Source organism: Rhinatrema bivittatum, chromosome 5, assembly GCF_901001135.1.
Source record: "Rhinatrema bivittatum chromosome 5, aRhiBiv1.1, whole genome shotgun sequence".
Classification (NCBI taxonomy): domain Eukaryota; kingdom Metazoa; phylum Chordata; class Amphibia; order Gymnophiona; family Rhinatrematidae; genus Rhinatrema; species Rhinatrema bivittatum.
Window position 1 is genome coordinate 135,617,622 of NC_042619.1, and position 27,289 is coordinate 135,644,910.

Below are 27,289 nucleotides of genomic sequence, written 5' to 3' on the forward strand. Positions count from 1 at the left end.
CTGTGACTGGACACACGCAAGCTCAATTGAACTTATCACGGGCCTTGCCGAGCCAATTTTTTGAACTGGAGTTAATTTGGGATTGCTACGCCAAAGGACATGGCGACTTATACACTAAAGACTTTTTAGTTTTTTATTCTTACAATAATTACTTTTAGAATATTTCTGTAATAGTCCTTTAATGATGAAAGTGTAGCGAGTGTTGTGTAGATCCCGGTGATACAAACTCCTATGTTACTGCATTTTACTTTGTGTTTGTTAAACAGTAGAATGTGAAAAATGCACAAAGGTGTGAAGACTTTCACAAGGCACTGCGTAGAGCACGGCAGCACCTCCGTGCTCTTGCAATTCAGGTCGCTCTGTTGGTTTAAAGGGATAAGACACTTTGGGACACAGTTAAAAAGCTTTGGTCTGTGTTAATATTGACAGTATCTTTTCAAACAGTGCTGTATTTTGAAGAGATGTCTAACCCCGCTTTATCGCCTGAATTCTAGGCACTTTCACTGCCACACAGAAATGAAAGAGGACACAATTTTGATGACATGAAAAAGAATTACAAGGGGAGGTAAAATCCACCCACACAGTTCAATAAGATTTAAAAAAAATAACAAATTGCTACCTGCCATTGAGTTTCATGTACTCCAAATTTACCACTGCTGAAAAGCAGGGGTTGCATTTTTGTTAATTTTTTTTTAAAGTCTATGGACAATGGGGCTATTTTGTAGGCTCTCTAACCAGCATGGCCAGGACTGCTGCTGTGCGTTTAGTTATTTTTAGCACCCAGATGCAGGTCTGTGCTTGCCCAAGAAAACTAAAATGTCATGGGATAGGAGGTGATGTCCTTTTGTGGATTACAAACTGGTTAAAAGACAGGAAACAGAGAGTAGGATTAAATGGTCAATTTTCTCAGTGAAAAAAGGTAAACAGTGGAGCATCTCAGGGATCTGGGCTTGGAGCGGTGCTTTTCAATATATTTATAAATGATCTGGAAAGGAATATGACGAGTCAGGTTATCAAATTTGCGAATGATACAAAATTATTCAGAGTAGTTAAATCACAAGCAGACTGTGATACATTACAGGAGGACCTTGTGAGACTGGAAGATTGGGCATCCAAATGGCAGATGAAATTTAATGTGGATAAGTACAAGGTGATTAATATAGGGAAAAATAACCCATGCTATAGTTACACAATGTTGGGTTCCATATTAGGAACAACCATCCAGGAAAAAGATCTAGGTGTCATAGTGGATAATACTTTGAAATTGTCTGCTCAGTGTGCTGCAGCAGTCAAAAAAGCAAACAATGTTAGGAATTATTAGGAAGGGAATGGTTAATAAAACAAAAAATGTCATAATGCCTCTGTATCGCTCCATGGTGAGACCGCACCTTGAATACTGTGTACAATTCTGGTCGACACATCTCAAAAAAGATATAGTTGCACCGGAGAAGGTATAGAGAAAGGTGACTAAAATGATAAAGCGGATGGAACAGCTCCCCTATGAGGAAAGGCTGAAGAGATTAGGGCTGTTCAGCTTGGAGAAGAGTCGGCTGAGGGGGGATATAATAGAGGTCTTTAAGATCATGAGAGGTCTTAAACGAGTAGATGTGAATCGGTTATTTACACTTTTGGATAATAGAAGGTCTAGGGGGCACTCCATGAATTTAGCAAGTAGCACATTTAAGACTAATCGGAGAAAATTCTTTTTCACTCAACGCACAATTAAGCTCTGGAATTTGTTGCCAGAGGATTTGTTGCAGCTGGGTTTAATAAAGGTTTGGATAAGTTCTTGGAGGAGAAGTCCATTAACTGCTATTAATCAAGTTGAATGGCCTCTGCTATTGCTGGCATCAGTAGCATGGGATCCTCTTAGTGTTTGGGTACTTGCCAGGTTTTTGTAGCCTGGTTTGGCCTCTGTTGGAAACAGGATGCTGACCTTGGTCTGACCTGGCATGGCAATTTCTTATGTTCTTATGATCTTAATTAATGACCAGTTTTGTAAACATCTGCATCTGAAACAAATGGTGCTTCTGGACCTAGTGAATGTACTTGGCCATTTCCTCTTGTTGAAAAAAAAAAATAAAAAAAAATATATATATATATATATATATATATATTCAGAATTCTGAAATCACACATTTGCTATAGAAATAACTGAAATTAAAGTTTACTTTTGTAAACATTAGAGCTGAAAACTTTTTCTGTACAGATTTTGTTTTTCACCGGTTCTTGGCAATTGAAGGTATAGTTTCAGGTACAATTTATAAGTAGCCTAGAGCATAATACTGTGCATTTAACTGAAAATCACTAGACCACATGCAAGCGACTCCAAGGAAAATTTAAGAGGCGCTATGATAAACCCCTGTTGACCTTGCATCGCTGAAAAATGAATACATCACCCAAGCTCTTCATTTTAAAATGTTACCTTTTGGATATGTCGGTCGAAGCCAGAAAATAGGAAGACCACCACAAAGCTCCAGAATCTTAGGACTAAGGAAGCTGTGATCCTTCACAGGTTGGTCAGCAGCCACCCAAATAAGAGAATTTTCATCAAACTTAGCTGGCATAATTTCATCTTCCTGGAAGAAGACAACATCATGTTTTTCCTTTTATGTTTCAAGTAAACTGATCAAACACATTGTAATGTTTACCTGCAGACGCAGGTATCATTCTTACACTCCAACAGCATGGCATGCCACACTATCAGAGTACGCTGCTTAGCATGACAGCAGTTTCACATTGCAAATCACAGCATGTTCGCCTGATCAATATTTGCTGTAATCGGCAGCATGACCCCAACATTATAGTTTTAACGGGCTGTGCAGGGACCAAGAGCAGAGATTTTACATATTTACACTGATGCCCAGATACAAAAGGTTGAGTCACCTGTTTAGAGGCTGGAAAAGAGACCATGATAAATTGCTATTTGGGAGGATTAGGCAAATATTTTGAACATTATGCTGAGATTGAAAAATTAGGCCTTGGGAGCTTGAGTATTTATTTATTTATTTATTTATTTATTTATTTATTTAACGTCTCTTATATACCGATAGCCGTTCGCACATCGTATCGGTTCACAAAGAACAAAAAACTTATGGGCAGCGCCCTTACAAATAACAGATAACAATACAAATAACCGGGGGAGGAGGCAATGCAACTTAATAGGTCAATAAATAGAGTAGTGGCTAATTGACTGTCAAAGAATGTATAATGAGATATTTCGGGCTAATCCGGCTCTAAGATGCAGATACACTAAACTACCATTCCTTTCTGGACAGGCCAAATCCCTCTGCTGATGTTGGTCTCCTATATGGAAAGGCAAAGCCAACGCATTGAGCATGCTTGACAAAATGACATCATTGTGCTCTGGGGCAAGAAGCTCAAAATGATTGCCTGCACTTCAGTTTGCACATTGCTTCCTTTATAAACTTTCTGAAACACTTCTGTGGCATGGCTCCATAGGATAAAATGGGGAAATGTAATCAGCTAGAAACATGTTACGCATGAAGGCTCTAGTCCCCCTCCCCCCCCAAAAAAAAAACAGCAATGGCTTAGCAATCTACAGTCACACAATACATTAATCCAGGGCTCCTCAAACCTGTCCTGGGGACCCCTCTGCCAGTCGGGTTTTTCAGGATATCCACCATGAATATGCATGAGATATATTTGCATATAATAGATACAAGAGCATAGGCAAATTTCTCTCATTCATATTCATGGTGGATATCCTGAAAACCCGACTGGCTCTGGGGTCCCCAGGACAGATTTGGGAAGCCCTGCACTAATCACGCCCAAATTATTTTTCCTGCTCATTGAAAAATATTAAAGGAGGTAAGGGGTAAATTTCATACTGGGCTACCTCATTCTATATGTCTCTTGGGTGCCTTGATATTATCATCAATACTACCTTTTCCTCCAAATAGTTCAATTTTTTAAGGTATTTTTGAAGACCCCAATCGGCCACATTTTGAGATTATTTCTTCTTCGGGGGCCTTTACAATTACAATGCTGCTAAGCTCAAGCAAAATCTGCTGACACAATTTCACACTGTCATCTCTAGCTCTCATTGTAAACCAGTAGTGTAGCTTGGAAAATGTCCAATCAGAAAATCAGCTTTAAGGAGCCAATCGGAAAGTTTCAGATCAAAGAAGACTTTCCATGGGCTATCTGCCCACTTTCAGTCATTTCAAACAGACAGTTCTGGAGCAAGTACAGATATCTCCATGTGGAGCAGATGAAGCTCTTGATTGGTTCTCTCTGATCTGAATATTTCTGACTGGAAGTTTTCTAATCCACGCTACCGGTTTAAAATGAGAGATCGAGATGGCAGCGTGAAACTGTGTCAGCAAATTCTGCTTGAGCAGCATAGTAGTTGTAAAGTGACCCCTGCAGAAAAAAATGATCTCAAAATGTGGCCACGTTGGGTCTTCAATGCTTGTTAAACATTCCTGTAGCTTCTTTAGCTAAGTAACTTTAATTGCAGTTGTTTAAAAAAATACCTTTAAAAATTAAACTATTTGAACTAAATAAGTAAAGTATCTTGACTATACAAAAGTCTCTGCAGAAATCTTCATGTTTAAAAATATTTTTGATTATACAATAATAATATCTGCACAAATCTTATAAAATTGAACATAGCTGTCTTACCCTCTCTTATGGTATATCATTGTCAGTACTCCAGGCAAGGCATCATTTTCCCTTGCCCAGACCATTCACCAGTCCAACACTTCCAATGCTTTTATGGCCTCATAACTCAAGAACAGAAGGGAAAAATGCAGCTTCCTCTGCCTCACAGAAAGACTCCACCTCTACACCATCTACCTTGCAGGAGTTTGCATACAGTATCTACAGCAGCAGGCCATGTTCTTAAAAGAGGGTTCTGGATCCATAAATGCCCCTCCTGCCAGGATGCCATGATTTTGTCCAACAGTTACCATCCACAAGGGGAGACTATAATATGGATGCTCTGCTCACCTTTTACATTCTCAAATCTACACAGGCACGCAGGGCATAAGACTTGCTGCTACCTCTACCATTACTTATTTCTATAGCTCTACTAAATGTATGCAGGGTAGATACGTATAAGAGACAGTTCCTGCTCTGTGAAGCTTATAATCCAGTCAACATAGACGTAATGGGAGCTGTGGCAGAAAAGGAGGCTTAAAAGGTCATTCTGCTATAAGATGGTGTCAATATATTTGCAGTGGAAGGCTCTGGAAGGCTAATAAACATTGTATAAGTGTACGGGTGACTAACCCCTGTTAGATGAGTCAAGGGTAGCATGAAGGGTGTTAATGGAAACACTTCACTGGCTCTGCCTCCCATGTTCCCAAATATCTTTTCCAAAACTTTGTCATATATCACTAGAATAAACCCTTTTATGACAGTTGAAATCAGACCAGCCTTAAACAGCTGATGCTATTTGCCAAAGGAAGGTCAAAATTCCAGAGGAGAGTTGTCCCCTAACATTATTAACCAAATAGGGCATAAATAGTATTTTCTGAAGCCAAATCTTTAGTGAACAATGAGGCAATTATTTTAATTTCCTTAAATATTTTCAGGCGGGGTTCCTTACACAAGCCTTATTACTTAGTAAATTGATCATGGCTGGTATATACTGCATCAGATTGTATTTGCATGTTGCATCTAATACTTGTGCAAGCTTATAGTATACAGTAGGTTAATTGATCTTGTGAAGAAAGCACGTCTGCTAAACAGATTACACATGTCAAAAACAGTAAGAATAATAGAAGCACCCGTGAGCAGTAACAGCATTATCAAGATTTCAAAGAGACTAATAGAAACATGGCGGCAGAAAAAGAACATAAGGCCTTTGTAAACTGCCCATCTCTTCAATCCTTACTAATCTCTCTGAGATCCCCTATGCTTGTCCTATGCTTTTTTGAATTCAGATGCTATCCTCATCTCCACTGGGAGGCTGTTCCATGCATCCACCACCCTCTCTGTAAATAAATATTTCCTTAGATTACTCCCGAGTCCACACCTTTCACCCTCATTCCATGATCCCTCACTCCAGAGCCTCCTTTCCATTGAAAGAGGCCTGCCTCCTGTGTATGCAAACGTTAGAGCTGTAATTCCCAAACCTATCCTGGAGGACCCCCTAGCCAGTCAGGTTTTCAGTATATCCACAATGAATATGCATGAGCTAAATTTGCATGTGCTGCTTCCATGTCATGCAAATTTGATCTCATGCATATTCATTATGGATATCCTGAAAACCTGACTGGCTGGAGCTCCCCCAGGACAGGTTTGGGAACCTCTGTCTTAGAGTTATTTAAATGTCTCTATCACATCTCCCCTATCCTGCCTTTCAAACTAGGGTATACTAGTTTAGTTGTTCTTTAAGTCTGTCCCTATATGCTTTAGAATGAAGATCACTGACTATTTTAGAAGCCACCATTCTCTATTCGGTTTAAAGGTGCGGTCTCCAGAACTGTACACAGTGTTCCAAATGAGGTCTAACCAGGGACCTATACAGGGGCAACCCCAACTTCCTTTTTCTGCTGACCATTCCTCTCACTATGCACCTAAGCATCTTTCTGGCTATTGCTGTCGCCTTCTCTACCTGTCTGGCCACCTTCAGATCATCAGATGTGACCACCAGATTCTGTTCTTGATGTGTGCATAGAAGAATTTCATCCCTATACTTTACCACTCCCTTGGGATTTTGTGACCCAAATTCATGACCCTGCATTTTTTAGCATTATATTTTAGCTGCCAGATTCTGGACCATTTTTGTGTTTTCACACCTTTCTGGGTATCTGATTTTGGTATCATGAGCAAAGAGACACACCTTTCCTGATAGTCCTTCTACAATATTGTTTATAAAAATATTGAAAAGAATCAGTCCAAGCTATCCTAAAATGGGCTATTTTCATGCATTAATGGTCCATTTTTAGGGGATAAATAGCACATGCTAATTTTTTTGTGATAAAGTTTCAATATTAAAAAAAAAATGTCTTGCGTGAAGGGGTGTGCTTTGTCATTTCTGACTAAACATGCATTATTTTTCTATGTAAACATAGGTATTGAGTGGATTTACATAATCATGCAGCTCATTATTCTCACATACATTTTGCAGCAATGTTCACAACAACTAAACGTGTGCTAAACTGGCAATTAATGAAAGCAAAGCCTCGCACATTAATGTGTTTGCAAACATCGGTGAATATTACTGTCTTCTCCCATGCCTCTCTTTCAGGCCGATACAGTACAGTGCGCTCCAATCGAGCGCACTGTTAGCCGGCATTTGGACGCTAATTTCTCCGGGCACTGGGAAAGTATACAGAAAAGCATAAAAACTGCTTTTCTGTGCACCCTCTGACTTAATATCATGGCGATATTAAGTCAGAGGTCCTGAAAGTTGAAGAAAATAAAAAATTTTAAAAAAAAATTTTAAATGGGCCCGCGGCTGGCGGGTCGAAAACCGGACGCTCAATTTTGCCAGCGTCTGGTTTCTGAACCCATGGCTGTCAGCGGGCTCGAGAACCGAAGCCGGCAAAATTGAGGGTCGGCTGTCAAACCCGCTGACAGCCGCCGCTTCCTTCATAAAAAGAGGTGCTAGGGACGCAGTAGTGTCCCTAGCGCCTCTTTTTACCGCCGGGCCTAATTTTAATAAATTAAAATACTGAATCGCGCACATAAGAGAGTGGCCTGTGCGTGTGCCTGGAGAGCGGGCGCTCGCCCGCTCTCCCGCATTTTTACTGTATCGGCTGATGGTGATCAGTGGAGATTTGGAGGTGATGGGCACGGGAGGTGAGTGCAGCGGACAGCACCAGAGGCTGAAGCCTTAATGATGGTATTACTGTAGCTTCAACCATCCTTCTGCATTCTCACATCAGTGAGGGGGAAATAAGCTATTCACTGCTTCTGGAAGAAAATCTCTCCTCTCAACGACTCCCAATGCTTTTAAAAGGAAAAAAGAAACAAAGACAGCTCCCAGAAAGTAATAGTTAAAAGTTTTTCTTTTAATGCTCCTTGCAGATTTTAGGACATTTTATAAAATGTGCCTTCCAGACTCTCCCCTGCCTTCATTTAAAGACAAGAAAGGGTGATTTAGAGAGACAACACTTTAAAGGTTTTAATGCAAAGTTCTCTTCACATGGGTATTTTGTCTGTGTCAATCACAATTAACTGAATAAGAAATAAGCAGAAAGGCTTGGAATATTTCTGTAATAGCAGAGATTTCAGCTAGGTGTCTCGGGGGTGGGGAGGGGGTGTTACGTCCATTATTCATCTGTAAAACATCTAGATATTTAACAGAACTACCCTCTGTTTAAAATGCCTCATGTACTGATGGATCTGTGCTGTCATCTGAAATGCAGCTGCCTTCCATGAGCTCTTTGGATTGACCTTACATTCCATTAGCTCAGTTGCTGTTTCAAGGGGATTCCTTTAATGTATGTATTGATTTGCACTCTGTGTCGAGATGACTAGGCTCAGCATTCAGTACATGCAGTTAAACAAGTGCATTAATTCACGTTTTCCCCTTGGGCTTACGTCCTCTTTTAAAATTGGATGATGGCTTTCTAAAATATAAATGGACAACATGCTAGGTAGCTATTAATTACAATGATGTAATTCAGTCAATGAGAAACTGAGGAAATTTCATGGAATTACTGTTAAAGGGATTACTGAGTATCTCGAATAATACGGATTTATTTGTTTGACCATAAGATTAGTGGACTACTGAATGCGGACTAATAAAGAATTCATAAGAACATACGACTTGCCATACTGGTCAGACCAAAGGTTCATCAAGCCCAGTATCTTGTTTCCAATACTGCTCAAGCCAAGTCACAAGTACCTGGCAGGATACCCGAGAGGTAGATAGATTCCAAGCTTCTTCACATTTCACCACACAAGCGCCTCCTAAGAAGCTGGAAAACCTAGAGGTGGCTCCTCCACTGGTTTACTGGGTTAGAAACTGGTTGACAACAAAAGCTATTCTGAGGAGAGAAAGCTGCCACAAAGATCAGTTCTGGGGCCAATTCCATTCTATCTAAAACTTGCCCTCTGCGAAGATGGCAGACCTCTTGCATCACCTAGATAGGATTTTACACAGTGCTGGGGAAGAGCCAGCTGTCGTGGTACATGTGGACACCAACGACATGGGAAAATGTGGGAGGAAGGTTCTGGAAGCCAAATTTAGGCTGTTAGATAGAAAGCTGAAATCCAGAACCTCAAGGCTAGCATTCTCTGAAATGCTCCCTGTTCCACGCGCAGGTCCCCAGAGGCAGGCAGAGCTCTGGACTCTCAATGCGTGGATGAGACGATGGTGCAGGGAAGAGGGATTCAGTTTTGCAAGGAACTGGGGAACCTTTTGGGGAAGGGGGAAGTTTTTTCCAAAGGGATGGGCTCCACCTTAACCAGGGTGGAACCAGGCTGTTGGCACTAACCTTTAAAAAGAAGATAGAGCAACTTTAAAACTAGAACAAGAGGGAAAGCAGTGCATGGTTCGGAGGAAGATATCTTCAAAGGATACTAATGAAGCATTAGAGTTAGGGCACCCCAACAGAGAAGTTCCACTAATAATAAAAGTAGTCCAAGTGCTTATAATTAAAAACTCACCTGAGCTAAAAGATTGCAATTTATCTCTATCAATTAAAAAGCAGAATGTAAATACAAACAAAAAACTCACTTTGAAATGTTTGTATACTAATGCCAGAAGTCTAAGAAGTAAGATAGGAGAATTAGAGTGTATAGCAGTGAATGGTGACATAGACTTAATTGGCATCTCAGAGACATGGTGGAAGGAGGATAACCAATGGGACAGTGCTATACCGGGGTACAAATTATATCGCAATGACAGAGAGGAGCATCTGAGAGGCGGGGTGGCGCTTTATGTCCGGGGTGGCATAGAGTCCAACAGGATAAAGATCCTGCATGAGACTAAATGTACAATGGAATCTTTATGGGTAGAAATCCCTTGTGCATCGGGGAAGACTATAGTGATAGGAGTATACTACCGTCCACCTGGCCAAGATGGTGAGACAGACAGTGAAATGCTAAGAGAAATTAGGGAAGCTAACCAAATTGGTAGTGCACTGATAATGGGAGATTTCAATTACCCCAATACTGACTGGGTAAATGTAACATCAGGGCATGCTAGAGAAATAAAGTTCCTGGATGGAAAAAAAGACAGTTTTATGGAGCAACTGATTCAGGAGCCGATGAGAGTGGGAGCAATTTTAGATCTAATTCTCAGTGGAGCACAGGACTTGGTGAGAGAGGTAACGGTGGTGGGGCTGCTTGGCAATAGTGATCATAATATGAACAAATCTGAATTAAGGACTGGAAAGAGGGCAGTATGTAAATCCAAGGCTCTAGGGCTAAACTTTCAAAAGGGAAACTTTGACAAAATGGGAAAAATAGTTAAAAAAAAAACTGAAAGGAGCAGCTACAAAGGTAAAAAGTGTGCAACAGGTGTGGACATTGTTAAAAAAAATACCATCCTAAAAGCACAGACCAGATGTAGTCCATGCATTAAAAAAGGTGGAAGGAAGGCAAAACGATTACCGGCATGGTTAAAAGGGGAGGTGAAAGAAGCTATTTTATCCAAAAGATCTTCATTCAAAAATTGAAAGAAAGATCCATCAGAAGAAAATAGGATAAAGCATAAACATTGGCAAGTTAAATGTAAGACATTGATGAGACAGGCTAAGAGAGAATTTGAAAAGAAGTTGGCTGTAGAGGCAAAAACTCACAGTAAAAACTTTTTTAAATATATCCAAAGCAGAAAGCTTGCAAGGGAGTCAATTGGACCATTAGATGATCGAGGGGTTAAAGGGGCAATTAGAGAAGATAAGGCCATCGCGGAAAGATTACACAATTTCTTTGCTTCAGTGTTTACTGAAGAGGATATTGGAGAGATACCCATTCTGGAGAAGATTTTCATGGGTGATGATTCAGATCAATTGAACCAAATCAAGGTGAACCTTGAAGATGTGGTAGGCCAGATTGACAAACTGAAGAATAGTAAATCACTTGGATGGGATGATATACACCTCAGGGAACTGAAAGAACTAAAAAAATGAAATTTCAGAACTATTAGTAAAAATTTGTAACCTATCATTAAAATCATCCGATGTTCCTGAAGACTGAAAGATGGCCAATGAAACCCCGATATTTAAAAAGGGATCCAGGGGTAATTTGGGAAACTACAGACTGGTAAACCTGGCTTCAGTGCTGGGAAAAATTGTGGAAACTGTTATAAAGAATAAAATCACAAAACATTTAGACAGACATGGTTTGATGGGACACAACCAGCATGGATTTACCCAAGGGAAATCTTGGTTCACAAATCTCCTACAGTTTTTTGAAGGGGTGAATAAACCTGTGGACAAAAGTGAACTGGTAAATGTGATGTATTTGAATTTTCAGAAGGTGTTCGACAGAGTCCCGCATAAGAGGCTTCTAAGAAAACTAAAAACTCATGGGATAGGAGGTGATGTCCTTTTGTGGATTGCAAGTTGGTTAAAAGACAGGAAACAGAGAGTAGGATTAAATGGTCAGTTTTCACAGTGGAAAAAGGTAAACTGTGGAGTGCCAAAGGATCTGTACTTGGACCGATGTTTTTAATATATTTATAAATGATCTGGAAAGGGGTACAAGTGAGGTGATCAAATTTGCAGATGACACAAAATTATGCAGAGTAGTTAAATCTCAAGCAGATTGTGATGAATTGCAGGAGGAACTTGCAAGATTGGAAGATTGGGCTTCCAAATGGCAGATTAAATTTAACATGGACGAGTGCAAGTGATGCATATAGGGAAAAATAACCCTTGCAGTAGTTATACAATGTTAGGTTCTATCTTAGGAGTTACCACCCAGGAAAGATATCTCGGCGTCATAGTAGATAATACATTGAAATCGTTGGCCCAGTGTATTATGGCAATCAAAAAAGCAAACAGAATGTTAGGAATTATTAAGAAGGGAATAGAAAATAAAACAGAGGATGTCATAATGCCTCTGTATCGCACCATGGTGAGTCCGCACCTTGAATACTGTGTGCAGTTCTGGTCACTGCATCTCAAAAGATGCAGTGCCCTTCTCTGCACTGGAGAAAGTGCAGAGAAGGGCGACCAAAATGATAAGGAGCATGGAATGGCTGCCCTATGAGGAAAGGCTGAAGAGGTTAGAGCTGTTCAGCTTGGAGAAGAGACGGCTGAGGGGGGATATTATAGAGGTCTTTAAAGTCAAGAGAGGTCTTGAATGAGTAGATGTGAATTGGTTATTTACACTTTTGGATAATAGAAGGACTAGGGGGCACTCTATGAAGTTAGCAAGTAGCACGTTTAAGACTAATCAGAGAAAATTATTTTTCACTCAACGCACAATTAAGCTCTGGAATTTGTTGCCAGAGGATGTGGTTAATGCAGATGGAGTAGCTGGGTTTAAAAAAGGTTTGGATAAGTTCTTGGAGAAGTCCATTAACTGCTACTAATCAAGCTGATTTAGGGAATGGCCTCTGCTATTACTGGCATCAGTAGCATGGGATCTTTTTAGTGTTTGGGTACTTGCCAGGTTCTTGTGGCCTGGTTTGGCCTCTGTTGGAAACAAGATGCTGGGCTTGATAAACCCTTGGTCTGACTCAGCATGGCAATTTCTTATGTTCTTTTTCATTTAGCGTATAGTTAAGTTCTGGAATTCATTGCCAGAGGATGTGGTTACAGCACTTAGTGTAACTGGGTTTAAAAAAGGTTTGGATACATTTCTAGAGGATAAATCCATAAACTGCTATGACATTAATTAATAAGCAATAGTAGCTTGTGATCTATCTAATGTTTGGGTACTTGCCAGGTACTTGTGACTTGGATTGGCATCTGTTGGAAACAGGATACTGGACTTGATGGACCCTTGGTCTGACCCAGTATGGCATATCTTATATTCTTATGTAAACCACATTTTCAAATTATACAGCTTAGAATACTAAAATTAAAAAAAAAAAGATTCATTTTAAATTTGAGTTCTCATTTTGCCAAAACTATTTGGAAATGTAAATTAAAATTTCCTAACACAGAAATGTACATAGCAATCTATAGGACCTAATTCACTAAATTTCCCTGCCTCTCCACCCCATAGGCACAGAATGGTAGAAAAGATTCAGTGAATCGAGACCTTAATCCAGTGGGTTGACAATACTATGCCAGGATTGGCATCTGAGATGGCCAGAAGGACACAGAAACAATGCATATGTAAAGTATGTAGGAAAAGGGGAGGAATGATTTTGCACTGCTGTGAATATCTCCTGGATAAGGAGAAACACTGAAGGGTTCAACGAGGGAAGACTTGTTAGAGAATGAAGATCTTCTAGGCTACAGTTTCCCGCCCTTTTTGGGTGCGGAGGTCCCTTTTCAACATCCAACAGTTTTAGGCACTTCCATCTTGTCGCCACAGTTCTCGCTCCCATCCCTCCCCCTCCCCCAGCTTCTCTCTCTCTCGCCCAGCCCCTCCCCACAGTCCCTCTCCATCATTATCTCCTCAGAAGCGTCTCCCTTATGATCCCAGACTCTCTCAAGTCTCTTCCCAGCATATCTTCAGTAGTCTCTCTTGCTGAAGCTCCCAACCCACCAGCATCTCTTTCTCTCTCTCCACAGACCCTCCCTTCCAGTCTCTCTCTTCTCTCTTCTCCCTCCTGCCATTCCCATCCCCAGTGAAAGTTACCAGATTTTCTGGAACACTTGAGCGATTCACCCAGTCGGATGTGGGGGGGGGGGGGGGGAGACAGGAAGTTCCATGACGGAGAGTGAAGGGGTGTGAGGTGGGGAAGAGTTCTATCAGAGTTGCAGAGGATTCGGTTCCATCCAGCCCATGGAGGCAATATCACTTCCAGGTGGATAGTCCAGGGCAAGGATCGCTGCCACAAGACGGACAGAAGCCTTCTGCTGCATCCGTAGTTTGTGGGACATACGTGCAGACCGTAATACTTTTGGACTGGATCGGAAGTTTCTTTATATTGATTAATGTCTCTCTCAGAAATGAACAGTTTTCCAACCTTTGATGTCTCTAGTTTATTTTCTGTTTTGCGTCTCCCATTTTTATTCATCCTCTGTTTCAGTATGCTCTACCTGATTTTTCTTCTCTCTCTTGTATCTCCGCTCGCCTTTTTTTTTTATTTTCCATTTTAGCTCTGTTTATTTTTTGTCTTTTCAGTGAATGTGTAATTCCTTTCCCTCTCTCTTCCCCTCACTTTTCTTTTTCCATCACTCTTCCCCCTTCTCCCTCCCACCCACCTCTTCCTCAGGATCTCCTCTCCTACCCTTTGTCCTGTGGAGAGCAGGAGGACAGCATCAGGGGAACTGGGAGGGAAAGAGATGGACAGCAGAAACAGGGAGGGAAAGAAAAGAGGGGGCAGCATCAGGCACGAGAAAAGGAGGAAGTAGGCAGGCAGTGTCAGGCACAAGTGAGGGAAGGGGCAGAACGGGGGGTAGAGGAAAGGGCAGTATCAGAAGACAGGGTGCAGCATAAGCTGGGAAGGAGGGAGATTGCAGAATTTGGCAAAAGACAGTATTGCAGCCTTCCAACTCTCACTCTCATCCCCTCCCCAGCCCTTCCACCTGTTTCATCATTCCCTCATCTGCCCCCTTCATTCCTTTAGCAGCCCTCCCCCCCTCCAGCTCACCTTATCTCTTACCCCCATCTCACACCTCCAGCCCCCCGTCTCTCACTCCCTACTCAAATCCTTGAGTCCTCATTCTCCCCTCCACCTCTGAGCCCTCTGCTCTCACAAATCCCCATTCAAACCCTTCCAGCTCAGTCCCTGAGTTCCCAGTCTCCCACCTCCAACCCAATCTGTGGTTCTGTACTCTCTCTCCCACCCACACCCCCCATCTCACCTCAAGTTCCCACTCCCATACACCCCACAAATTCCCAAGGCACTCTCCCACACTCCCCACGCTCTCCTACCCCACCATGCCTCTTGAATGCCCACTCCCCTCCCCCCTCCCCCCTCCCCAGGGTACTCTTTCCTGCCCTCCTCACAAGTCCCCAGCAATGCTCCCGCCAAGGAGAGACTAGGGGTGTGTGTGCAAATTGTTTTCTTGTGAGCAACAATTTTTTTAAACCAACAGTTTTTGAGTGCCAGTATTAGCATTGCATTTCTGTATGTAGCACAAAGAAATGTGAGCGACCATGTAAAGCCTGTGAGCAATGCTCTGAAATGCCCAAACTCTCGCTCTTGCACTCACCTTAGAGGGAACTATGGTCGCCATTCTCTTGCACATCACCTCTTCCCCTCTTCAACTTGAAGGATGCTGCTCCTCCTCCTGCTTGCCTTCCCGATCCACCTCTCTCTCTCTCACCTCCTGGCGGGTGGTGGCTCTGTTTCTAACTTATTCCTCCTGTGCAGGTCAAACAGCTGATCTGATCCGCAGAGAGAGGCTGGTTGCAGGTAGAGTGGGCAAACCATTAGTCCCACTCTCTTGCTGGCTGGGGGGAGAGGGAGAGGGACAGCACCACCACCATTCACCTCTTTCCCTGGGGACTGCACTCTGTAAAGGGGGAAGCAGAGTCTCCATCACACCCAGATGCAGGAAGAGCAGGTGCCCCATCGGTACTGCTGGCCAAACTGCCGGGGGGTGGGGAAAGGGGGAGGGGGAGGGAATATATTGCTGCTCACTGTTTCCAATAGGGCCACAGCTTGGTGGGGGGTGTAGAAGCAGAGAAGAAGTGGCTTTTCTGACCAGGCCTGGCACAAACACAGACTTGATCCTCCTCCTTTCGCCCCTCTATGCTGCCGGTAGGAGCCGCACTTAATAGCATGCCAGCTTCTTGTCAGGCGCGAACTGAGATTGGGCCTTGCTTGGCGCAGGAAGCCGACATGCTCCTGCTGCTGGCATACAGTGGGGGAAAGGGGGAAGATCAAGAGGGACAGGATAGACAGCTGGCAGGACCAGGCACCTTTTTAAAGAGGGGATCAAACAGTCAGAGCTGATCACGGACAAGCAGAGTCCGATCTTTTTCTCCATCGCTGTATTTCCGGCAGAGCCCCTGTAATTGTCTGACAGGCCCCAAGGTTGGGAATCACTGTTCTAGGCCTCTGCAGCTGGAAAGTCTTAATCCCACTCACACAAAGGAGTGTGAAAATGAAGTGTTAGACAACTAAATAGAAAACTGTTCATCAGTGAGTCTGCTAGCTGTAATGGGTTTTTCAATAAAAACATTACAAAGTTTTGGACATTTCTGCTTTATGTTCTTGTTACTCTGTGGTTGCCAGCAGGCACCTTATCTAATTACAAGATTCTAGCTTAACTCGTGTGCTCGAGACAAATGTTATAAAATTTGATCTCTTACAAATCTCTCAACACCTTTATATGTTATCTTACAGTTGCTGTAGGAGTAAGTGCTGACTAGCTAAGGCAGTCTGTGAACAGCCTTCTCTAACAAAAACAAAAAAGCAGTGGTCTGCATATGTCTGAACTGCAGAAGACAAGAGCTACATTTTCTTCTGGCTTATATTTATACCAAGGTAAATATCCCCAGTAAGAAAGAGAGAAAATGGAGGCACTTAAAAATAATTATTTTCCTTGTTCCTTAAAGGAAAGAGTTTACTAATGTAACCTTGGTTGTCCTAAATCAGTCCTTGCACAGACTTAAGGGTTCTTGAACCAAGTGGGGGAGGGAAGGAGAGTCTTCAAGGACCTCCAGTAATGAACCACAAAATGTACTTTCCACACAAGTGCTGGTTGTTCTCAAGGACTTTTCTTCATTTGAGGTAGAAACTATAGCAGATTTAACAGAAGGAAACAGTCTATTTACATCCATTTGCAGTCAGCTGCAATAATGTGGTTTTTTTTGGGGGGGGAGGGGCTTTACTCCTCTTGCCCTACTCCTCTGCTTTACAGGGCAGGCTTACCATTACATTTTGATATGGAACAGGAGACACTAATTGAACAGAAAATTGGCTCCTACTTCCCAATACATTTTTTTGCCACAATGCAGAAAAGGTGGTCTCTAGCAGCAAGGCATCCTTCTGCCACCATCGGAAAACTTAGGCTCTGACCCAACCATCAGCGTCCTCCTGAACATACGCTACACATGGCGCTCACTGCCCCAGCATCGTCAGTTCCACTGGGTTTTTGACTATGGCCATCCCTGGTGGTAATTACATACACATAAAGAGAATAATTTATACATGTAATACGTCAGTACAATAACTTTATTGGTATCACAAAATATAAAATCACATCTCTTACTAGACAGTGTTAAAACTCACTAACCATCACATACACACCAACCATTCGTACTATTAAAAAACTAACACCTGAAACATAGTGACATTACATGCTTTTATCAATACTTTTTTTGTTACATATTTTTATCCAAGTATGCAATATATACTCCACTATTTATTACTGGTTTTTAATTATCTATTACCCAGTACATCCACAACGCTTAAACTAATAATCTTATCAACCGTTTTATATCCCAAGACCTTACAAGTTCTTCCTCAATGATTCCTTTGCACACCACGGTACCTCCCGATCCAATTGATAAAAGCATGTAATGTCACTATGTTTCAGGTGTTAGCTTTTTAATAGTACGAATGGTTGGTGTGTATGTGATGGTTAGTGAGTTTTAATACTGTCTAGTAAGAGATGTGATTTTATATTTTGTGATACCAATAAAGTTATTGTACTGATAAATTATTCTCTTTGGGGGTCATTTTCAAAGGAGTTACGCATGTAAATGTGACATACTATCGTAGCAATTTTCAAAAGCTATTTACTCGAGTAAAGTGCACTTACTTGAGTAAATCCTATGGACAATTCAATGGCATATATTGTAGCAATTTTGAAAAGCCCACTTACTTGAGTAAAGTGTATTTACTCGAGCAAAAACCAGTTTTGCTCGAGTAAATGCTTTTGAAAATCTGGCCCTTTATGTGTATGTAATTGTCAGATGGGTAGAGAATTATTTTGAAATATCCCTGTGTATTGTTTACCATCCCTGGTGGTAGGCAGCATTGCCCCCACAGTACCCATGGTACCTGACAACGCTCCAAGAGGCTAATTGCAGCCCTTGGATTTGAATCGTGAATGACTAGCCTTGCTTTCTGCTGGATGATGGCAGAAGGGAAATCCATAGCAATTGAAGGTGCCCATGGTGCTCTGCGGTGGTGCCCTGCACTTTCTGACAGTGTCCACCGGTGCCCCCAGTGACTACGGCACTTCCCGTGCCAATAGTGCCCTAACGATGGATCGCATCAATGGTACCAACGATGCCGCGCCCAGGGCTTCACAGATGCCTAACTGTGCCACAGATGCCCGGCATGCAGCACTATCTATGGTGTGCCAGGCGTCTGCAGACAGCAAAAGCCCAGTGTCACTCATTATGCATACAGCACCCAAAGGTGCTGATGGCTCACCGAAAATGCCTAAGGGTTGGTGGCACCGATGGAAACTGATATCTGAAGATGTCGATGGTCCAGCAGTACCAATGATGCCTGTGGAGCCCAAAGGTGGAGGCCCTATGGCACCGACATGCCACTGGATGCCCCATTGATGCACTGGTCACAGATGTGCACAGGCAACTGATACCGGGCATGGCACTGAAGGTGCAACAGCAACACTGCTTGCCCAGGCTCCTGTTTACCCTCTCTCTCATAAGGAGACTGCACTGCTGTCATCAAGGGTTCTTGCCTGTGGAGACTAGTTCCTTACAATGTGGGGAGGATGAGCTCTCCCACCCACAGGAACGGTGCAGATCTCGATACCTTTGTGCCTTGTTCATGCCTCCATCGATGCCAATCGATTGGTGAAATGACATGAAACTCCTACCTGGGTAGAATTCAGGCAAGTCCCTAGGCTCAGTGCCCTACACAGATCATCGATGGGCTGCATTCTGTCAGTCCTGTCAGCACCAGATGAAGGCACCAAAAACAGATAGCACAAGGAGAGGATACAGAAACTAAACTGCAGATGCAGCATTTATTTATTAAGAATTAACATAGACTCTGCCAAACTGTACTGCGACCAAGACCAACCATGCGGCTTGATGGACTCTAACAGGGTACCATCAAGCTAGGCCGAGATAACATCTCATCTTTGTGAGACTTTCCTCACTCCAAATGATGTCAAATCTTCATCGAGGTATACTGTGCTGTTCTCACTCTGCATGGAAAACTGGCCCCTAAACCCTAAACCACCACCAGTACCTCACATCGAGCTATTAGATGGCCCTCCTATAGAGATATAAATACTTGACTATTAGGAGGGCCTTATAGATAGTCTCTCAGTCTCTCTCTCATATATATTATTGTGGGGCACAGTACGTTATCGTGTGGTGCGGTACTTCTAAAATTTCTATAAACATGCCCCTTTTTCTTAGCGCAGGTGTTATCCATGCATTATTTTCACATTTTGTTGAATCTATGGGTTAATTAGTTAGCCAGCTAACTTAAGGACAACTCTTTGACTCAACCAGACTTAGCCGGCTATGTTATCCGGCTAACTCTGAATACTGGAGTTAGCCGGTTAACCTAGCTGACTAATTCAACTCCTCCCATTTATGCCCCTGATCCATCCCTAACTTATCCAGCTAAATTATAGCCGTCTAACTTATTAGCCGGCTATCTTGAAGTCAGATAAAGGCTGATTATAGCTGGGTAAGCCATCTAAACATAACTATTATGTTAACCATCTAACTGGCTTTTAAATATGGACCTCTCCATTTCTGTCTCATTTGACCACAAAACCTTATCCCACATTTTAGCTGAGTCACTCTGATGCTTTCTGGCAAACTCCAGACGTGTTTTTTTCCTCAGTAATGGTTTCTTTTTAGCCACCCTCCCATGCAGGCCAGTTGTATGCAGAGCTCTTGATATGGTTGTCTGATGCACCTCCAGTCCAGTCTCAGCCACTGAACGTTGTAGCTCCCTCAAAGTGATCATTGGCCTCTTTGTGGCTTCCCTTCCCCAAGTCTCCTTCTTGCTCTGACACTGAGTTTTGAGGGTTAGCCTTGTCTAGGCAGTGTCTGAATGCTATGATGCAGCTTCCACTTCTTCACAATTGATCCAACAGTGCTCATTGGGATATCCCAAGAACTTGGATATTATTTTGTAGCCTTATCTTGTGCATGTCTGTAACTTTATCTTTAATTTCCTTAGAATGCTCTTCATTTTCACAGCTTTCCTTCAGATTCACAGTCTGACCAATGGTACTGGAATTAGGAAGTCTTTTATCCTGAAAAGCTGATCTTTTTTAGTGATTCCCAGGTAGAGGCCAATTGTTAGGGCAATATCTTTTATCTGTGTAAACTTGGAGCTTCCACAGCACAGGAGTTTGTAGGAAGGCACTAGATGTTCTATCACTGTATACAACAAAATATGAATTCTAACTTCTATGAATATTGACCCTAGAAGGATACAGACTTTAAAAGATGGATGCTGACATGTATGTCTCAGCACAGAAAAACAAGATGTGGAACTTTTGACCAGAACAAGAATACGGGCCCTGTTTATCTAATCTGCCTATTTACTTAAGGGCTATAAGCTTTTTTCCAATATGCTAACCTACCCCATCCCGATTATTCATCGACACGTCTCTCTTAACTTGAGACCTCTACTACGACCCGTGAACCAAGCTAAGAGATCTCTCATCCCTATCATGATTTCACCTCTCACCCAACTTTTAGGATTCACGTTATTTTCTCTGACACTTTTCAATGCCCAATCCCTCACTAAGAAAACCCACATCCTCAATGATTTTCTGCTGGATTCCAAACCAGACATCTGTGCCATCACAGAAACCTGGTTAAAAACTTCCGACATCCCCCTTATAAACCAACTACCGATACACCTCTACGACTTCTTCTCAATCCCAAGACCCAAAAAAAGAGGAGGAGGACTTTTACTAGCTACTAAGAAAGAACTCCATCTAACACAGCAACCTGTCAAATCTTCCTCAAAAAAACTGGAACTAGGTTTATTCAAGTCAAAACACATCCAAATTCTCCTAGTCTACGCCCCACCAGGAATATTGGACACTGAAGTCTCCCCTCTCATAGAAACGATTGCCAAATACATAAATACAGACTTACCGGCTATGATATTGGGGGATTTCAATCTCCATGTCGATGCCTCACCACTCTCTCCTATCTGCGATACCTTCCTCTCCACTCTTAGAGCAATGGGTTTTGAACAAATCATCAACAAACCTACCCACAAAGCTGGTCACACACTGGACCTCATATTCATCAACTCAAACCTGTCTCACAAGAATGCTCCAGTCTGCACCCCTGTACCCTGGTCAGACCACTCCCTGATATCAACTACTCTCACTACCAAAGTAAATCCTGCAAAAACCCAGCCTCAATCTACCATTCATTTCCGGAAATTATGCCCTTCTGACACTCTTAGTGAACAGCTAACTAAAGATCTCCCTAATTTGGACTGCTCCAACCCCAACTCTGCGCTTTTCACTTGGAGCAGTATCACGGAAACAATTGCCAACAAACTATGCCCGAAAATGACAAAAATCATCAATTGGTCACAAAAAATGAAACAACCATGGTTCTCCCCAGAACTTAAACAAATGAAGCTAGACCTCAGACATAAAGAAGGCACATGGCGTAAAAACCCTAACACCAAAACTCTATCAGACTACAAACGCTTCCTCCATCTCTACAAGACCTCTCTGCTACAGACTAAAAAGGAATTCTACGCAAACAGAATCCATGATATACAATATGATGCCAAGGCTCTGTTTTCTTTTGTTTCACAACTCACAAAACCCTCTGCCCCCACCATCCCTGATGAACAGGCTCAATCTAAAGCCAATGATCTTGCACGCTTCTTTCAGGATAAAATTGCAAACACATTGGCACTTCTCCCCACTAATACAATAACCCCAGTTTTCAACTCCAACACCATCTATCACCCCAGAAACACATTTGACTCCTTCGAACCTACTACCACCATGGAGATAGAATCCGTTCTCAAAAAAAATGAAACCCTCCAGCCATCCGACAGACCACATCCCTACAAAACTTCTGCTTCTCATCCCCAGCACCATCTCCAGTTCACTTACCAATATCATAAACTGCTCCCTGGCCCAAGGAATCTACCCCGACGAGCTAAAAACAGCATCCCTCAAACCCCTCCTAAAGAAACCCAATCTAGACACAAAAGAACTCGCCAACTTCAGACCCATATCGAACCTGCCGTTTCTAGCGAAGCTCACAGAGAAAGTTGTTAACACACAACTCTCTGACTTCCTTGAGGAAAATAAAATTCTTTACCCTGCACAGTATGGCTTCCGAAAATCAGCCAGCACAGAAACCCTCCTCATCTCACTATCAGACCACATCCTCATGGGACTAGACAAAGGGCTTGCATACCTACTGGTCCTTCTAGATATCTCATCGGCATTCGATACGGTAAACCATGCCATCCTCCTAAATCGTCTTTCAGAAATTGGAATCACGGGTCTTGCCCTCAATTGGTTCAACTCATTCCTCAACAATAGAAGCTACAAGGTGAGAGTCAACAACATAGAATCACCAAGTTATATATCAACCCTAGGCGTTCCACAAGGCTCATCATTATCTCCAACCCTTTTCAATATCTACTAACTACCCCTCTGCCAACTACTCACTAACCTACAATTAACATACTACCTCTACGCAGATGACGTTCAGATATTGATCCCCATAAAAGAAACCCTGACAAAAACACTCGATTACTGGGAAAATTGTTTGAAATCCATAAAAAGTCTCCTTTCCAGCCTGAACCTGGTACTCAACGCATCCAAGACAGAAATCCTGCTCATCTCTCCTGAACACTGGACTAAAACCGATTCTACTTCACCGGACACACATATTTCTCACACAAGAGATTTAGGAGTCATACTAGACAATCATCTAAACCTAAAAAAATCAATCAATAATATCACCAAAGAATGCTTCTACAAGCTTCAAGTGTTGAAAAGAATTAAACCTCTCCTCCACTTCCAGGACTTCAGAACTGTCCTCCAATCTACACTATTTTCAAAGACTGACTACTGCAATGCATTGCTCCTGGGGCTCCCCATCTCGGCAACAAAACCGCTACAAATGCTCCAGAACGTAGCAGCCAGAATCTTAACTAACACTAACCGAAGCGCCCACATTACCCCTATCCTCCGTAACCTACACTGGCTGCCAATAAAATACAGAATTCAACATAAAGCACTCACCATAATACACAAAACCATTCACAAACAACTCACCCTAGACCTACAGGCTCCACTCAAACTCCATGCCTCAGACAGGCCCATCAGAGAGGCATATAAAGGAATGCTGCAAGTCCCACCTACCAAATCCACCCGGCTAACAACCACCAAAGAACGTTCCTTCTCTACAGCAGGACCAGTCCTCTGGAACAAACTACCGACTGATCTAAGACTGGAACCATGCCTCCACACCTTCCGAAGGAAACTTAAGACGTGGCTTTTCCTCCAAGCCTTCCCCTAACACAAATTAACTCGTCATACCCAGATCAAGGAACTTAATATCTATTAATTTCATAACATATTAATTGATAATTACCTAGTTAATCTCTATCGCTCTTACTCCTACTTCACTTATTCCTAGCTACACTAGCTCCCAAGTTCAATACCCCTGTTTATTGTAACTTTGAATTTTCGACCTTTCTTATTTATGTTTAGTCGGTTTTATTTTTACTTCTGGTTTCCCCTGTTCCATGTAAACCGGCCTGATATGAATCCCATTCATGAAGGCCGGTATAGAAATGTTTTAAATAAAATAAATAAAATAAATTAAACATGAACTAAGCCCAGGACAAAGGCAGGTCACAGAGGCAAAAGCAACTATCCGAAGGGCAGTTTATTAGACATGTCAGCTCACAGAAAAGCGCTGTCACTGCAAGATAGCTTGTGGGTCAAGCTGTTGTAGGACTGAGATCTGGTTCAGAGTTGCCATGTGACAAAATCAGAGACCACCCCCTCCAATGGGAAAGAAGGGCCAGCATTCTAAAGAACAAGAGAGACCCTATTTTCATTCTCTGATTGACTATGCATGAACTGTTGCATATTCATGGCCTGACTGTTAAAAGCTGCAGCAGTGAGAGACTCAGGGCAGCAACTGGCGAAGAGAGGCTCATTAACACCTGAAGATGACGCCTGAGCCATTGCTGCCTGCCCCCCTCCCTACAGCCAGCAGACCTGCTTCAGCCTGCCCGAGGCCTCCCCAAGTAAGAGAAGGTCCTGCCTGCTGCACAGTAGCCAGGACAATGGCGACTTCAACCTGTGCTGCCAATCCAGGAACGTCCTCCGAGAGCCAGAGTGTCTCCCATGGATCTGCAAACTGCACCTCTATAAAGTTGAGAACTGATGAGGGCTAGCTAGTTATGTTTATTAATTAATTAATATACCCAAAGCAAATCGAGGTCTCTAATATGCAAAGTTTATTAATGATGCAGAGCTTTACTCAGTATAAACCTGTGCTGTGTTAAGGACGTCAGAGGCATGGGTTTATTTTATTCCAAATGCTAAACCTGAAGTGTCTGAAAATAAAGCAGTGTGATTCTGAGACAAACAGGTGTCCTTTCTTAGACTTTTCGGATCGCGTATGAGGTAATAAGTGGTAAGTTCTCTTAGCATGGTCAGTATCCCCCAGAGAGGGAAGGGGAGAGGGAGCAGGCAGTCTCCTCCCGGCTACGTATAATCTTATATTGTCTACTGGATGAATATTTATGCAAGCAGAATTTTTCAGTTTTTAATTTTATTTTACAAAAAATGCAGAGAAATAATGAATTGTGACTTTGAAAATTTACTTTAAAAGCATACTGGTTTGCAATAAACATACTGTCTGGAATAATCTGTGTAACTGTCATTTGTAATCCACACAAATCTGCTGACTTTTTAGGGGGTCAAATACTTTTGCAATCAACTGTATTTACATATATAACTATACATATATAGATATAAAAATGTATAGATATAAAAATGTATACACACACACTATATATATATATATATAGTAACCCATCTTGGAGGGCCGATCCAATTGCATGAATGCATGGGAATGCTGCAGTTAAAAAATTTGCTCACCCCTGGGATAGGGAACAGCCCAGTATACCTGGCCAAGAGAAGTAAATTTGAGACAAAGGCATTCTAATTCAGTGAAAAAAACACTAAAGGCTACATTTTCAACAGCTTAGTTAGGACTTAGATGCATAAAATAAGGAATTCCATGCATAGGCTGGCATTATGGAAGATCACTCTTAATCTTAGCTGACCAGGGCAATTGCTATTTACGGTACTTGGGTAAGCGGCTTTCATCATTGTCCTCCTCCCATGTACCTTTGCATGCACATGGAAAAGCATGCCCCTAGAACGCTCCTTATGATTTCCATGCACGACCCTATTTTAAAACGTTAGACATCTGAAGAGCTCATAGTTTACCTTGTGTTTGAACATTTAAAGGGTTTCTGTGTCCTTGAAAGAACACGCCTGAATGCGCAGTAATATTCACTACTACAAACTTAGGCCCTAGTGTCCAAAAGCTAATCAGTCAGAAAATCAGAGATTTCACAAGTAGCATCATAATTCAAAAATTAGCAAAGGAAAATGAGGAAAGAGGCGAAATGGCAATGCTTGAGGAGTCAAGAGTTTTATTTTTGTAACACATGGAAACCACTGCTTGCTTGCAAGATGAAAGGAAGATACCAGAGAACAAAGGTGAATTAGTAGGGAGAAGGAAAGTAAAGAAAGACAAAGATGCATGAGTAGGATCCAAATTACAAGTTATGGGCTTGGACTGTAAGATTAAGGAGATATTTTCTGAGAAGATAAAAAGAATACATTTTAATGTGAAGAGCACTGGAGAGAGAGAGAGAGAGAGGGAGGCAGCCAAGAGCAGAAACTTTGTTAATGAAAAAATTCAGCAACGTTACCTTCTGGAGAGTGAGGGGACAGCAGAAAGATGAAGAGAAAATTTAAGGACAATAAGTTCTGTGGCTAGGAGGAAATTAAATACATGCAGCTGTGACAGTATGTTTGGAACTGCTAACATCATCACAGAAATGAGTAAAAAGAAAAAATCTTGAACTAGAAGATGTCAGCAGGAGAACAAATATTGTGCCATTCTCTTTCAGAGGCTTGGCCCAGAGAAGAGAGACTAGTTTGCAGGTAAACCAGCATGAAAGCCCCATTGCTCAGCTACTGGGTGCATCCATTTTGTTCCCTGTAGCAGGAGCTGCCTGAGGCCTGCACTGTTGGCTCATCCTCCATTCTACTCTAGGGGACTGATGAGTCGGCATCAATGCTTCTATTATTGGGAATACCATGGAAGAGGAACATAAACTGTTATGCTGGTAAAATACCTTATTTTAAGGCACCTAGCGTTCAAGCAAGACAACTCTCTTCCTTTAGTATGGACAGTATGGACTGTCTAAACGGCATGATGGTTGTCTTTTAGTATTTATAAACTATGGTGTGCATAATCTTTAGGAAGGCACTCTTCCAATGGTACCTACCAAGTCAAAGGAGAGGCTCTCTTTCATCATGCTGTCAACATCAGGGATGTGAGCTTTGGCTTGTGCTCTAATGTAGCATTTCTCTCCTCCAGCAAAGCGGATACCTGTTATACCCTGTAAAAAGGATTTAAAAAAATTTTTTTATGGCTGCACGGATTGAATATATTCTGATTCCTAAAGAAACAAAGTAGCGAGGTTGTCTGGGATTTTAATGGGTATGTTTACCAAAAATTACCTTTTCATTCAAAACTAATTCATAATCATGGTAATTTAAAATCAAAAGTACAAGCCCCCACAACTTCTAAAGAGAATATAAAGAACTTGCATACAACAGTTTTCAAACTGTAATCTGGTGTTTACACACTAGATTGCACAGCTGCAATTACTTGGAAAAGCGCTAGTTTGGTAACAAAACTTAATTTGCTCACTGCGGTGCTCAATTGTGACAGCTGAGATACAGGCAATATTCTGTGTAATTCAGCTATCTCATTTGTACACGGTAGTTTATGCTGGATACTTTTTTTTCCCTTTTTGCTCCATTAGTTCCTTATTCTCTTTCAGCTCAATCAGAACTGGTGCTGGGATCCTGAGGCTATGAACCCTCATTCACAATTACCAGGAAATGTTTTCCCCCATTTTAAAGTTCCCAATCTGGACATTATAGCAGTGGTCCTGGAGCTGGAAGCCATTAGCCAGAACCCTTTGTCATGGGCTCTAAACCCAACCAGATTGTCACGCTTAACTATGACCACAACTTCTTCCCCAAGGGGCTGACAGAGTGCAGAAGACCCG

General features: G+C 42.1%; 1 protein-coding gene across 1 annotated transcript in view; it reads right to left on the reverse strand.

The window, feature by feature from the left end:
- Positions 1 to 27,289, reverse strand: part of CNMD (chondromodulin) — a 96,601-nt gene that overhangs the window by 24,685 nt on the left and 44,627 nt on the right. The window contains exons 4-5 of the mRNA XM_029602981.1: positions 26,498 to 26,611; positions 2,426 to 2,579 (exon numbers count right to left, since the gene is read on the reverse strand). Coding sequence (XP_029458841.1) covers positions 2,426 to 2,579; positions 26,498 to 26,611 — 268 coding nt within the window. The remainder of the gene's footprint in view (positions 1 to 2,425; positions 2,580 to 26,497; positions 26,612 to 27,289) is intronic.